Genomic DNA, 15,862 nt, shown 5'->3' on the forward strand with positions numbered 1-15,862 from the left:
ACAGTATATATATGTGTGTGTGTCTCAATGACGTATATATGTTTTAACGAACATTTGAGCCGAAAAATCCATTAGATGTCGGTTTTGCAAGCCTGCGAGAAAATCTCGCAGTACGGATGCCATACGGAGGATGCCATGCGGAGGATGCCATGCGCAAAATACGCTGCCACACCCTGCCTGCGGATGACATACAGATCACTATTTTGGGAACATTTCTGCGTATTTCGGCCGTAAAATACGGACCGTATTTTCATACGCTGAGTGTGACGCCGGCCTTACTGTGATCTTTGGGAGGCAGTATGATTTAAGCAACAGCATGTGAAGAATTGGATTTATTTTTCATGTTATTCCTCGTGCAGTATAAGTGATTAGGCAAGTTTATTCTTCAGGTCGGTGCAATTACAGGGATACCAGATTTATATAGTTTTTTATGTTTGGCTGCTGTCACACACTAAAAGACACTTTTTTTCTGCAAAAAATTGTTTTTTTTGCATTGCTATATTTGAGAGCTACAAGTTTTCCATATTTTGGCTGACAGAGTCATATGAGTGCTTGTTTTTGCGGAACGAGTAAATGTTTTATTGGTACTATTTTCAGGTACATGACATTTTTTGATTGCTTTCTATTATGATTTTTGGGAGGCAAAAAGGAACAGAATCCAGCAATTCAGGAATTTTTTTGGGGGAAGATTTTTATGCTGTTCCACGTGTGGTAAAATTGATAAGGCAGCTTTATTCAGTACGATTACAGTGATACCACACTTATACCATTTTTATGTTTTGGCGCTTTGACACAAAAACTATTTTATAGAAAAAATTATTATTTTTTCATCGTTTTGAGAGCTTTAACTTTTTATTTTTACACTGATAGAGCTGTATGGCAGCTTGTTTTATGCAAGACCAGATGACGTTTTCAGCTATACCATTTTTGTTTACATTCGTCTTGTTGATCACTTTTTATTTCACTTTTTGTTCGGTGGTATGATGAAAAAGCATTCCCACTGTTAGGCATGACACCGTCTTTCACTCAACAAGACACCGCCTGTCACTCAGCACGACACCAGCTGTCACACAGCACAAAAATGCCTGTCACACAGCACGGCACCGCCTGTCACTCAGCATGAGTCTTTCACTCAACATGACACCGCCTGTCACTGAGCACGACACTGTCACTTAACATGACACCGGCTGTCACTCAGCACAATGCCTGTCACTCAGCACACCGTCTGTCTCTCAGCACACCGTCTGTCTCTCAGCACTACACCACCTGTCACTCAGCACAACACCTGTCACTCAGCACGACAACGCCTGTCACACAGCACGACAACGCCTGTCACACAGCACACCAGCTGTCACACAGCACACCAGCTGTCACACAGCACAACGCCTGTCACTGAGCACGACACTGTCACTCAACATACACCGGCTGTCACTCAGCACAATGCCGGTCACACAGCACACCATCTGTCACTCAGCATGACACCCCAGGGTAGAACAGGGAGGTAGTTAGGAACTACTTGCCTATCAGTGCTTCGGTCCATAGTGAAAAAATCTAATAATCATGGATAACCCCTTTAAGGCCCAAAAGCCTCTGCGATCTCCCTGTAAACAGTGGAGTTACACCCGTGTGCTATTTCTTCACAGTCGCCATTTTTTGCAGTCTACAAGTCTGTATGTGAAAAAAACAGATGTGTTTCAGCCCCGTATTGGCGCCAGCAGACCCCAGAGCCGCGCGTCCCCTCCTCCACACGTGTCAGGACAAGTACAGAGCGGCAACAGCCAGCACTGAGACCACGTGACTCTCACGTGTCAGCGGGAACATGGCGGAGCACAGTGCCACACTGCCGGCTGCGCTGTTCCCTCCCTCTCTCGTGTCATGCACAGGAAGTGCTCCTGCTCCGCGCCAGCATCTGTGGAGCCGAAACGACTTCACCCTCCAACTCCTATGTAAAGCAATATAGAAGACTTGGGAGTAGCAAGATGGCGCCGGCTGCGGCACTGGGTGGAGTGACGCACTTCCGGTGAGGGGCCCAGGCCCCAGTAGACCTGAGTGCGCCGCGCGGTGAGTCAGAGAGAGCCGGAGCGGCAGCGGGAAGACATGGCGGAGACCGACAGCTGGGGTGAGAGCACCGGCTGCTGCGCCACCGCTTTATTCATGTATATCCCCGAGGTCCTCGTTTCGCGCTGACCGAGCACGGGGCGCCGACTCCAGTCCATATGGCCTCCTGTCTCCCGAATGTCACTTGTTTTATCTTAGTCCGCCTAGGCCTCGCCCATCCCCGGGTGCTCCTGCTCTTTGCCTTGTGATAGGGCTACCGCCCGGGTAGTGCTGCCCCCTAGCTGTGGGGCTCTTTCTAGTGGCTTCTATCATGGCGTCTATGTCCTGGGTGGTAATGATGAGAGCCCTGTAGTAAGAGTCTCTTGTCTTTATTGTGTGTTGTGGGGCGGCCCTGGCTGGCGGTGGGGGGGGCCGTCGTGGGGTGACCCTGGCCGGTGGCGGGGGGGCCGTCGTGGGGTGACCCTGGCTGGCGGCGGGGGGGCCGTCGTGGGGCGGCCCTTGCCGGTGGGGGGGGCCGTTGTGGGGTGACCCTGGCCGGTGGTGGGGGGGCGTCGTGGGGTGACCCTGGCCGGTGGCGGGGGGGCGTCGTGGGGTGACCCTGGCCGGTGGCGGGGGGGGCGTCGTGGGGTGACCCTGGCTGGCGGCGGGGGGGCCGTCGTGGGGCGGCCCTTGCCGGTGGGGGGGCCGTTGTGGGGCGGCCCTTGCCGGTGGGGGGGGCCGTTGTGGGGCGGCCCTTGCCGGTGGGGGGGGCCGTTGTGGGGTGACCCTGGCCGGTGGCGGGGGGGCCGTCGTGGGGTGACCCTGGCTGGCGGTGGGGGGGGCCGTTGTGGGGTGACCCTGGCCGGTGGTGGGGGGGCATCGTGGGGTGACACCCTGGCCGGCGGCGGCGGGGGGGGCGTCGTGGGGTGACACCCTGGCCGGCGGCGGCGGGGGGGGGGGGGGGCGTCGTGGGGTGACACCCTGGCCGGCGGGGCGGGGGGGGGGGGGGGGGGCGTCGTAGGGTGACACCCTGGCCGGCGGGGCGGGGGGGGGGGCGTCGTGGGGTGACACCCTGGCCGGCGGGGCGGGGGGGGGGGCGTCGTGGGGTGACACCCTGGGCGGGGGGGGGGGGGGACTAAGATTAGTTATGTTGGGAAGTTCTGAGCACTCCCAGCAGTTCACTTTAAAGCTTGTTTTTTCTTCTGTCTTACAATGTTGGCTGTAGAGGTCACACGACTGCCAGGGTGTGCGGCTCCTGGCTCGCCCTGTCCATATGCTGTATTACTAGGAGAACCCCCAACTCCCTGAATATCCCTCTATTGTCTGGTATAGAGGTTAATGATGAGCGCATGTGCTGGGGTAAGGTGTTATCTGAGCTTTGTCGTTCTCGAAAAATGTCTGAGTTCCTGTGGCTGTATGTCTCACGTCTGTTCAACAGTGCCAGCACATATAGTGATTGTCTAATAAACAGTCCCTGCATATGTTGCGGCTGTCGAACATCCGTGAGACATGCAGCTGCGGGGACTCGAACATATTTGACCCCGCTGAGAACACTCGGCTTGCACCTGAGCATGCTCGCTTGTCACAAATGGAGATGCTTCTTCTATGGGGTCCCTTGTCTGTTACACCATCTGATACCATATCTGTTCACCGGTGGTTTTGGATGCAATCCGTGCTGTGATAGGTCACTGACATTTTATTATATGAAGAAAAAAAAAATAATGAAAACCAGCTCACCTGCTAGGCATGTGTTGTGGGGAAGCCCGGATAACGTGCAGTCATCACGTGGAGCAATAGGGCAAAACAGGAGAAAAATCCAGCTTCCAAAGATAATCAAATTTATTGAAGATAAAATGCAAAGTCCAAAGACATGGTTCACAGGAGAATGTGTAGCAGCAGGCTACGCGTTTCGAACAGTATGTTCTTTTTCAAAGCATTTTATTATATGGCCATTTTTGTGATTTAGGCTAAGTTCACGCAAGCATATGGAAAATTGCTCTTTTTTTTGGTCCTCGTAGTGGTCCGGTTGCCATCTGTGTGCTTTTTTTTTTTTTTTTTTTTTATACATCTTTAATTAAAAAATGTTAAAAAAAAACCCCACATGTTTTCAATGGTTGTTAAATAATGATGCCATATGGATAGTGTTTTTGTGTATCCGTTGAAATGTTCAATCTCATAAAACGGATGAGATCAGCAGCTGTTCTCATAACTTCTCGCACTCCAGTAGACTGTCTGAAAGTACTGTACTATGTGTGAGCTTAGTTTTATAGTCATACTATGGCCATATTTTTCCATTAAAATGGTTTACTGGCTTTAGCATTTTATCACCAGTAGTTTTAAAGATCTAAAACAAACTGAGCTGGTATTCTTCACCTTACCCTGCACTGAGTGGTGGCTCTCTGCTGCTCAGTTTTCTGTTTTTAGGTTTGTCATGACTACAATGCACATCACCACTGCAGCCAATCACTGTGCTCAATGATTGACTATATAGGTGATGTAATGTAAACAGACTGGAGCAGTAGTGGCTTGACGTTGGGTAGGGTAAGGCGAGTATCAGCTTATCCAATATACTGAGACTGGAGAAAAAGGAGTCCTACTAGGTATGGATAAGGTAGAACAAGTTTCACATTTATTAAAGTTTCACATATCATAAATTACACATAGAAAATAGATAAAAAGTGGTACTTGTGCAAGAACAACAACCTGGGGTAACCATGGGACTCCCACAGCTTTGGTCCCTTAGTGCCTATCACTGAATACATAAGGTGCATGTGCATAATATTGGGGCACAGGGGGATAAGTGCGCTGCCATGATGAAAGGACCTATCGCATGCCACAATGGGAAGATAATCACAGAGTCCAAGGTACAAAAAATGGCAACCACTTACCACTAACAAAGGCTGAAGGGTCCTGGGATGGTTGTGAGGAAAGAAAGCCCCCCGACGCGCGTTTCGCGTCACCAATCGACCGCTTTATCAAGGGAGTGTCACTCCCTTGATAAAGCGGTCGATTGGTGACGCGAAACGCGCGTCGGGGGGCTTTCTTTCCTCACAACCATCCCAGGACCCTTCAGCCTTTGTTAGTGGTAAGTGGTTGCCATTTTTTGTACCTTGGACTCTGTGATTATCTTCCCATTGTGGCATGCGATAGGTCCTTTCATCATGGCAGCGCACTTATCCCCCTGTGCCCCAATATTATGCACATGCACCTTATGTATTCATTGATAGGCACTAAGGGACCAAAGCTGTGGGAGTCCCATGGTTACCCCAGGTTGTTGTTCTTGCACAAGTACCACTTTTTATCTATTTTCTATGTGTAATTTATGATATGTGAAACTTTAATAAATTTGAAACTTGTTCTACCTTATCCATACCTAGTAGGACTCCTTTTTCTCCAGTCTCAGTATATTGTTTTGAGTAGGTATATCTCCTCTTTTGTTGTATGGGCTAACTATAGCCCTCTATTCCTGACTTAGATATGTCAGAGAGGTTTTTGTGGCTATCAGCTTATCCAATGTAGACTCTATGAGCCGCTGGGCTCAGTGATTGGCTGCAGCAGTGATGTGCATTGTAGTCATGACCTCACCACAGCAGTCTATAAGCAGAGAATGGAATAGTCCCAGAGTGCAAGCACTTGGAGCAGGTTAATGAGTACCAGCTCAGATTATTATATTCCTCTGCTTCCCTATAAAAGTTAAAGGGAACCTGTCACCATGTTTTTGGAAGATGGGATAAAAATAGCGTTAAATAGGGGCAGAGGTGGGCGTTACATTAGTGTGTTTGTTATGCGTTTATTACCCACCTAAGTTGCCGAAATACCTTTGCAAAGTCTCCGTTTTCGCCTGTCAATCAGGCTGGTCTGGTCAGATGGGCGTTGTCTTCCCCCAGATTTTGCGTAGTTTTCCGTTGGTGGCGTAGTGGTGTGCGCATGCCCAAGGTCCCGAATCCTCTGCCAGGGGATTTCAAAGAGCGCGGTGTCCGTTATTGCATTGGTGATCGGTGGGCGCGGCCATCTTCCTTTGGCCGCGCGTGCGCAGAAGCGGCGCTCTGCTGGCCGCGGCATCAGGAAAATGGCCGCGGGATGCCGCGCGTGCGCAGATGGATATCGCGGCGGCCATTTTCCTGAAGCCGCGGCCAGCAGAGCGCCGCGGCAAGCAGAGCGCCGCTTCTGCGCACGCGCGGCCAAAGGAAGATGGCCGCGCCCACCGATCACCAATGCAATAACGGACACCGCGCTCTTTGAAATCCCCTGGCAGAGGATTCGGGACCTTGGGCATGCGCACACCACTACGCCACCAACGGAAAACTAAACAAGATCTGGGGGAAGACACCACGCCCATCTGACCAGACCAGCCTGATTGACAGGCGAAAACGGAGACTTTGCAAAGGTATTTCGGCAACTTAGGTGGGTAATAAACGCATAACAAACACACTAATGTAACGCCCACCTCTGCCCCTATATAACGCTATTTTTATCCCATCTTCCAAAAACGTGGTGACAGGTTCCCTTTAAGGGACTGGACTGTCAGCAAAGAATGACTGTTCAAAATCTCACTGCTCGGTGCTTCACAGCGCAGCCAATCATTTATATTACCCACCTGCTTGTTTTCCATTTATCCTCCTTTCTCTGGCTTTATGATGCCAGAGTTTACCATGTAAACGTATGGGAAAACAAAATCCGCAGTACACATGCTGCGGAACCCCCCCCCCCCCGTAACGCAGCAGTTTTTTTCCCCAGCATGTCAATTGTTTGTGTGGAATCCACAGCGGTTTACACCTGTTCCTCAATAGGAATCCACAGGTGTAAAACCGCAGGTGGAATCCGCACAAAAAACGCGGCAAATCTGCAGTGCGGTTTACCTGCGGGTTTTGCAAAAAACAGTGTGGAAAAATCCGCACATCAATCTGCAACTTGTGCACATAACCTCAGAGGGTGGTGAAAACAGACTGAAAACAAGCAGGTGGGAAGGTGTATATAAGTGATTGGCCAAGCCATGAAGTACCGAGTGGTGGGGCTTAGCTTGAACAGTTATTATTCTGTGCTGACAGTGCCATTAAAATTGAAGAACACTGTTCAGGTATGTGCACACGTTCAGGATTTTTCACGTTTTTTCGCGATAAAAACGCATACATATGCATCCTATCATTTAGAATGCATTCTGCAATTTTTGTGCACATGATGCGTTTTTTTTTCTCGAAAATCAGTATATCAGTCTTCGCCCAGATCATGCATCGGTCTATTGAACTGGACGATAGACCACCATGTACCGTACATTACATTATTTTTTTTTTCTCTCCTTCTAGCTCACTGATTTACAGTTTGCCTGTAGTAACTTTTCCACATGTTAGATCATTTAGGCTCGCTATGATCTCTAGGAACCAAACAAGTTTTAAAGGGAACCTGTCACTGATGCACTTCTGGGCCGGCTGTCAGTCAGCACAGGGGTGTGTTTACAGCCGCCACTCGCAGTATACTGAGCAGTGACTGAGCCTGCGCTGGCACGCCTGTATAATTGACAGCTGGCTGCTCCTGGAAGGAACAAAGTCCATCTTCTCCTGAGTGCTGCACTCTTAGTAGAGCAGCCGGACATCTTATTAACACTGTTAGCCTGCAGGTTAATAGCGTTATTTGTCTTGACAAGTTTCCTTTAACCCCTTAACGATTACCAATATGCCTTTTAACGGCGGCAGTTAAGGGTACTTATTTCTTAGGCCAGGTTCATATTGCGTTAATGGCATTGTGCTGACGGCATCCGTCACACAGCGGCACTAACACAATGTAACGGATGCTTCAGCGCACCCACTGACTGCCATTATGTAGTGCATCGCTAACGCATGTCATAATCGGCATGTGTTAGCGATGTGCTGTCATTCTGTGATGGACTCTCGGACGCGGTCTGCAGCGTTTCTGGGTCCGTCACCGCTATTGCAGATGGAGCATCTGTGCTATCGCATAACGTGATCATTAAAAGACATTAGCGTTGCGCAGTCCGTTTAACGCATGCGTTGAACGGACTGCACCAATGCAATATGAACCTGGCCTTAGTGCCGGTTTTAACGACGCTGAGAAGTAAGGTTATAGCGCCCCTCCCAGATTCGAAAAATCTCCAGGGTCTCAGCTAACATGACCCGGAGAACATGATTTTTGTCGTTTACCGTCCCCAGTGTTGCGATCGCTGTTATTGATGGAATAACGGCAACCGTAAAAAATTAAAATGTCCGGTTTCCATTTATTTCTCCTCTGATATGAACTAACACATCAGATGAGAGTAAATGGGGTTCACCCTAGCCTCCCCGGTCCCTCCTACCGGGAAGAAAATGGCAAGCGCGCACTGAGATCTGACGGCCAGCAACAATAGGAGATTTTTCCTATTGGTTAATTTTGATCACTGTGATAGGGTCTATCACAGTGATCATAATTAAAAAAAAAAAAAAGTCAAACCCAGGTTTATCACACCCTTAGGCTACGTTCACATTTGCGTTGTGCGCCGCAGCGCACAACGCAAACAAAAACGCAGCAAAACGCATGCACAACGCTGCGTTTTGCGCCGCATGCGTCCTTTTTTTAACCCCTTAATGACAGCCAATACGTCTTTTAACTGACCTGACATATAAGAGAATACCATCCCCATACAGGTGACAATCCAGCAGCTGTCAGCTGCACACTATAGCTGACAACTTGCTGTATCAGACACGATCAGTTTTGGCACCGTACATATCTGTTTAACCCCTTAGATGCTGCTGTCAATAGTGACTACATCATTATAAATGGTTAACAGAGTGTGGGGGCTTCCTCTTTATCCCAATTGGTGACCTCAGATTATGATTGTGTGGTCCTGATGTTTGCGATGGCAATTCACGACCAAATAGCGACCTTAGAGTCTGACGGTTGTTGTAACCTGTTCAGAAGTTAGCGGAATTTAGGTGGTAAAAATACATATTTTCATTTCTGTCATGCCACTTTGCATTAATTCCTGTAAAGCACCTGAAGGGTTAATAAACTACCTGACAGCAGTTTTCTATATATCAGGGGGTGCTGTTTTTAAAATGATATAACTTTTGGAAGTTTCCCAATATATGAGACCCCTAAAGTCACTTCAAACATGGATAGTTCCCTAAAAAAATAAATGTTGTGAATTTCCTTGAAAAAATGAAAAATTGCTGCTACATTTTTAAACTTCCTAAAATGCTAACAAAATAAAAGAACATTTTACAAATGGTGCTGATGTAAAGCCGACATGAGGGAAATGTTATTTATTAATGGTTTGCTGTGGTATGACCATCTGGATTAAAGGGATGATCATTCAAATTTAGAAAATTGCTAATTTTTTAACATTTTTCTCAAATTTTTGATATTTTTTATAAATAAACACAAAACATATTGACCTACATTTACCATTAGCATAAAGTATAATGTGTCACGAAAAAACAATCTCAAAATCACTGGGATTTGTTGAAGCGTTACAGAGCTATTACCACATAAAGTGACACTGGTCAGATTTCAAAAATTTGGCTCTGTCACTAAGGGGTTAATTGATTTTGGACGCAGCAATAATGCAACTTGCTGCGTCCTCTGCGCCCGGACGCGGGCGCCGCAGCGACGCATGCGGCGCAAAACGCAAGTGCGACGCATGTCCATGCGCCCCCATGTTAAATATAGGGGCGCATGACGCATGCGGCGCCGCTAATGTGAACGTAGCCTAAGTTGGGTAAAAATAATAAAATTAAAATGTTTTTTTTCCCAGTTAGGGTTGGGGCTACAACTAGGGTTGGCGTCGTAGTGTTGGAGTTAGAATTGGAGGTTTCCACAGTTCAGGTACATCAGGGGGTCTCCAAACATGACATGTGCTCAAAAAGTCAAACTGTGCTCACTCCCTTCTGAGCCCTGCTGTGGACCCAAACAGCGGCTTTCCTCCACATATGGGGTATCGGCGTACTCAGGAGAAATTGCACAACACATACACTGTGTTCCAAATTATTATGCACAAAGAGTTTAGGAGTGATAAGGTTAGAATTTTTTTGTTTGTCATTTAAACTCATTGATGGTGATGTGTGTCAGGGCTCTTTATATCACTAAAAGCAATTGCAGGTACCTGTGCAAATTAGTTTGGCAGGTGTGTCCAAATAAAGGCAAGACTACTTAAGAAGGCTGTTCCACATTATTAAGCAGCCTACATTTTTGGCCAAAATGGGAAAGAAAAAGGATGTGTCGGCTGCTGAGAAGCAACAAATTGTGGAGTATTTAGGTCAAGGCATGACTACAATCAACATTGCCAAGACACTTCATCGTGATCATTGCACAATCAAGAAGTATGTAGCTGATTCCCAGCACACACGTGTGCGTGCTAAGGAAAAATTAAGGACTCTTTCCAACAGGCAATTGCGTAAGGTTAAAAGAGCAGCTGCAAAAATGCCTTGTCATAGCAGCAGACAAGTTTTTGAAGCTGCTGGTGCCTCCAACGTCCCCAGAACAACAAGATGCAGGGTCCTTCAGAGGTTTGCAGCTGTGCGTAAGCCATCCTGTCGACCACCTCTATCCACTGCAACAAGCAGAAACGGCTCCAGTGGGCCAAACGATACATGAAGACTGACTTCCACACTGTTTTGCTCACCGACGAGTGCCGTGCAACGCTCAATGGTCCAGATGGATGGAGTGGAGGATGGACACCCCATGAAAACACGGCTAAGGCGCCAACAAGGAGGAGGTGGAGTAATGTTTTGGGCTGGAATCACGGGGAGAGAGATTGTCGGCCCCTTTATGATCCCTGAAGGGGTAAAGATGAACTCCATAGTCTATGTGGAGTTTCTAAAACAACACTTCCTGCCATGGTTCAAGAGGAAGAACCGTGCTTTCCGCAGCAAGATCATTTTCATGCATGATAATGCACCGTCTCATGCTGCAAAAAACACATCTGCATCTCTGGCTGCTATGGGCATAAAAGAGGACAAACTTATGATGTGGCCATCATCTTCCCCTGATCTGAACCCCATTGAGAACCTCTGGAGCATCATCAAAAGGAGTGTCTATGATGGCGGGAGGCAGTTCACATCCAAGCAACAGCTCTGGGAGGGTATTCTGTCCACATGCGAAACAATTGAAGCAGAAACCATCCAAAAACTGACAAATTCAATGAACGAGAGAGTTCAGAAGCTTCTTTCGAACAAGGGGTCCTATGTGTGAAAGTAACATCACCTAGGATAAAGATTTCACTTGAAAACTGTTTGATTTCATTTTGTAATAAGCTGATAATGCTTATAACTTCACAATTGACCATTTTTTTGTTCAAAATAAAAAAAAAAGGTTGAAAACTCTGCTGTGCATAATAATTTGGAACATGCATTTTGAGTGTTTATTTTTTTTTTTAAAATATACTGTTTTCATAGGCAGTTTGTTCCAAAACATTGCAATTATACTAGAATAGTAGATGACTGGAAAATAACAATAACTGCAATTCAGATAGGTAATTTAGAGAAAATATGAGGAAATATTATTTGCATAATAATTTGGAACACAGTGTATTGTGGTCCATTTTCTCCTCCATTCCCTTGTGAAAAAAAAGTTGTTTTTTTGGTGAGTTAAAGGGAACCTGTCACCCCAAAAAATCGAGGGTGAGGTAAGCACACCAGCATCAGGGGCTTATCTACAGCATTCTGTAATGCTGTAGATAAGCCCCCGATGTATCCTAAAAGATGAGAAAAATAGGTTACATTATACTCACCCAGGGGCAGTCCCGGTCCGGTCTGATGGGTGTCGCGGTCCTGTCCGGGGCCTCCTATCTTCCCCAGATGACGTCCTCTTCTTGTCTTCATGCGGTAAAATCCGCAGCATGTTCATTATTTCTGCGGCATCGCGGCGATTCCGCAGCCATAGGATTGCATTGAAACGCTCACTTTACGCATGTGGCTATGCCTACCATGTGCAAAGTGAGCGCTTCATGTGCGGATGGTACCCGGGTCTGGAGGAGGTCCTTCGTGCAAAGCATCCCTGGGAAAGGAAGCATCCGATTTTTAACATTCTATCTTTTACTATTGATGCTGCATAGGCAGCATCAATAGTAAAAAGTTGGTCACACTTGCTTGTCAAGCACTTTGCTTGACAAGTACTTTGCTTGACAAGTGTGACCAACCTGTCAATCACTTTTCCAAGCGATGCTTGGAAAACGCAAGCAATCCTGTAAGCTAAAAACGCTTGTGTTTTGCAGGAAAACACATGCGAATTCCGCATGCGTCTTACCCACGGCAGGGAGTTGCGGAAATGCTGCGGAAATTTCTGGTACATAGCCTGAGGGGTGCAGATTTTAGAATGGTGTCACTTTTGGGGATTTTGTTATATTGACCCCTCAAACTCACTTCAAATGTGAGGCGGTCCCTAAAAAAAAAAAAGTTTTGTAAATCTTGTTGGAAAAATGAGAAATCGCTGGTCACCTTTTAACCCTTATAATTTCCTAACAAAAAATTGTTTCCAAAATTGTGCTGATGTGAAGTAGACATGTGGGGTTCTTATTAACTGCTTTGTGCAATATGACTGGTTTAAGGGCACAAAAATTAAAAGTTTGAAAATTGCAAAAAATTTTGCCAAATTTCCTTTTTATTTTTCATAAACAAGTTATATCAAATAACTTTCACCACTAACGTGAAGTAACAATGTCACGAAAAAAGTCTCAATCGGTGGGAACCGTTAGTGTTCCAGAGTTATAACTTCATAAAGTGACAGTGGTCAGAATTGTAAAAATTGGCCTGGTCATTAAAGACAAAATTGGCTCTGTCACTTAGGCTACTTTCACACTAGCGCCGTACGAGGCACGTCGCAATGCGACGTGCCAACGTTCCGACGCATACTGTGGAAAAAGAAACACAATGGGGGCAGCGGATGCAGTTTTTCAAGTGATGTTCGGGGAGGCGGGGGCGGAGTTACGGCCGCACATGCGCGGTCGAAAATGGCGGACACGACGCACAAAAAAAGTTACATGTAACTTTTTTGTGCTGACGGTCCGCCAAAACACAACGCATCCGTCGCACGACGGATGCGATGTGTGGCAATACGTCACTAATGCAACCCTATGGAGAAAATACGCATCCTGCAAAGTTGCCCGCAGGATGCGTATCTTCTCCATAGGGTTGCATTAGTGACGTATTGCCACACGTCGCATCCGTGTTTTTTTTTCTCCAAAACGACGAATTGCGACGTGCGTTGTACGACGCTAGTATGAAAGCAGCCTAAGGGGTTAAGGTAAAAGGCCTTTTAGATTGTGAAATCCTCAATTTACTCACTAAAATAGTTTTGACCCATGCAAAAGTCTTTGCTGAAATATCACTTAACTGCAAAATTAGTGAATTCTCCTGAAGCTCAGACTGTTTTCTGGAGCTCTCCATACATGTAAAGATAAAAACTTGTGGTTTGCATGTTTCTCAGTCGTCTGTTGTAATGTTTGACTGGTTTTATAGCTTAGTCGGCGCTGTCATCTCACTGGAGTCCTGACCCAGTGTAATCCATGCGAAGATCTGCTATAGACTCCTCAGATTCCATCATTATGGCTTTTTGACACCAGACCATGTAGGACCACATGTTTACAATCCCCCAAACGTTTTTTTTAGTTTTTTTCTCACCCTTGATTGGCTGGAAATCGTGGGGCTAAGTGGTCATCTTCTGTCTCTTTTTTTTTTTTTTTTTTTTTAAATACATTTTTTTTTTCTTGTGTTCACAGAGGCAGATGACTTTGAACCAGAAGAACCTACTCAAAAGGGTGGTCCATTGACTGTAAAGGATCGCTGGGAAGGAGAAGATGAAGAGGACGAAGTTAAGGTGGGGAGAAATTGATATAAGCTAGTCTTATCACTGACCTATTGGAGTTCTGAAAAGTCTCTGGCAGAGGTGACATTGCATCTCCTCCAGAGGTGTGGTATCTCAGTGCTTCACCAATAAAGCCTTAAATGCACAGTGCCAACACTTCAGCCTATTGTTAGTGACAAGTGGTACAGCTCCACGTTAGTTCTTGCTGTACATATCAATGGCCCAAACGTCTTTTGACCAGTTGCTTGAAAAACTGTATCGGTTGCCTATTATTCCTTTCAGCTCCCTAATGCCGGAGTAATGAAGTCCACAAATGATAAGCAATGGCCATTCCTACAAACTGGGCTGAATTGGTGCATTCTCTTTAGCTTTTCTTTTTTTTTTTTTGCCACCTACATCATATCTCTTTTTCTTGGTTATCTTGGATGTAAACCTTTTTCCGTGCAGTTTATCAGTGAGCCTGCCATGGCTGCAGCTGCTCAACTGTGACATATCATGCAGCCTGAAAGGTTTGAAGACTGCAATTTGCTTTGTTCATATAGATCTTCCATTGTACTTGAGACGCTGCCTGTTGTTTGCATTGTAAACCAAATGGGGGGAAAAAAAGAATGTTTATAGATCATGGAAAATCTTTGTAACAAAAATCAGATTCTGACAAAGTCCAATATCAGTCATTAGCCTGTTTAACCCTTTCACGACATTTGACATAAGTTTGTCATGGTCAGGATGGGGTTCCCGCAAAACTACATAAACTTGCATCATGGTGGTCATGCGGGCACAGGAGCCCTGCATGCACGATCGCAGTAAGGAGCTTTGGCTTAAGTGAAAACTGAGCCTTGGCTGTCGCTGCCAGGAGCGATGCCAGCACCGTCCTCTGCCGTTTAACCCCCTGAATGCCACAATCAATGACAATAGCAGCATTTAAGAGTGAGGAAGCTCCCTCTTCATTCAGATCGCCAACCTCAAAGTTATTGCAAGGGCCCAATCTTTGCTATGGCAAGCTGAGGACGTCATAACGACCATGGGGTCAGAAAGGTACGGCAAGCTGACCCACAAGACTTTTTGGGTATCACTTTGTCTTGAACGACCTGATCTATACAACTGTCACTATTTAACCCCTTCATTGGACTCCGTGGAAAAATGTGGCAAAAATGTATGCTTTTTCATCGTGCGACCAAAAAAAGTTGAATAAAACGCAATAAAAAAATCTAATGTCAATGGTATCTCTGAAAACGTCATCTTGTCCTGCAAAAAAATAGCCTCCATACAGGTCCATGAGCAGAAAAACGGTAAGGCCTCTTTCACACTAGCGTCGTGCACTGCACGTCACTATGCGTCGTTTTGCAGAAAAAACGCATCCTGCAAAATTGCTTGCAGGATGCGTTTTTTTCTCCATAGACTTTTATTAGTGACGCAGTGCGACGCATTACCACACGTCGCAACCGTCGTGCAACGGTTGCGTCGGACCGTCGCCACCAAAAAACGTTGCATTTAACGTTTTTGGTGCGTCGTCTGCAGCATTTCCGCCCCCGCCTCCCCGCACCTCACAATGGGGCAGCGGATGCGTTGAAAAACAGCATCCGCTGCCCCCGTTGTGCGGCGCTTGCACAATATGCGTCGGTGCGCTGCAACGTCGCATTGCACGACGCTAATGTGAAAGTAGCCTAATTAGTCTTACCGGTAATTGTATTTCCAGGAATCCATCCTGACAGCACCATTGGAGGATGTCCTTCTTACCCTCAGTGGGACAGGAACAACAAGCGGTTAAAAGGACCCTCTCCACTCCACCCACCAGTGATTTTCTAAGGACCTCATCTGGATGGATGCAAAGAAAGAGTTTATTAACAGTATATACCAATGTTACATCATATTAGTCAATAGTATAAACTTGCAGTGGGAAGGAACTAGTAGTGGTGTCAGGATGGATTCCTGCAAATACAATTACCGGTAAGACTAATTACCGTTTTCCAGTTCACCATCCTGACAGCACCATTGGAGGAATACCAAAGGATGTTAAACTAGGGTGGGACTACTG

General features: G+C 46.5%; 1 protein-coding gene across 2 annotated transcripts in view; it reads left to right on the forward strand.

Annotated features, from left to right (window-relative positions):
- Positions 1-1,786: 1,786 nt before the first annotated feature.
- EIF3J (eukaryotic translation initiation factor 3 subunit J) overlaps positions 1,787-15,862 on the forward strand; it is a 49,697-nt gene continuing 35,621 nt past the window's right edge. The window contains exons 1-2 of one of the 2 annotated variants that reach the window (XM_077263179.1): positions 1,787-2,119; positions 13,742-13,839. In XM_077263179.1, the coding sequence (XP_077119294.1) occupies positions 2,098-2,119; positions 13,742-13,839 (120 nt within the window). In that variant the 5' untranslated portion in view covers positions 1,787-2,097. The remainder of the gene's footprint in view (positions 2,120-13,741; positions 13,840-15,862) is intronic. The other variant, XM_077263180.1, reaches the window with a different exon arrangement.

This window comes from Ranitomeya variabilis, chromosome 5, assembly GCF_051348905.1.
Source record: "Ranitomeya variabilis isolate aRanVar5 chromosome 5, aRanVar5.hap1, whole genome shotgun sequence".
Taxonomy (NCBI): domain Eukaryota; kingdom Metazoa; phylum Chordata; class Amphibia; order Anura; family Dendrobatidae; genus Ranitomeya; species Ranitomeya variabilis.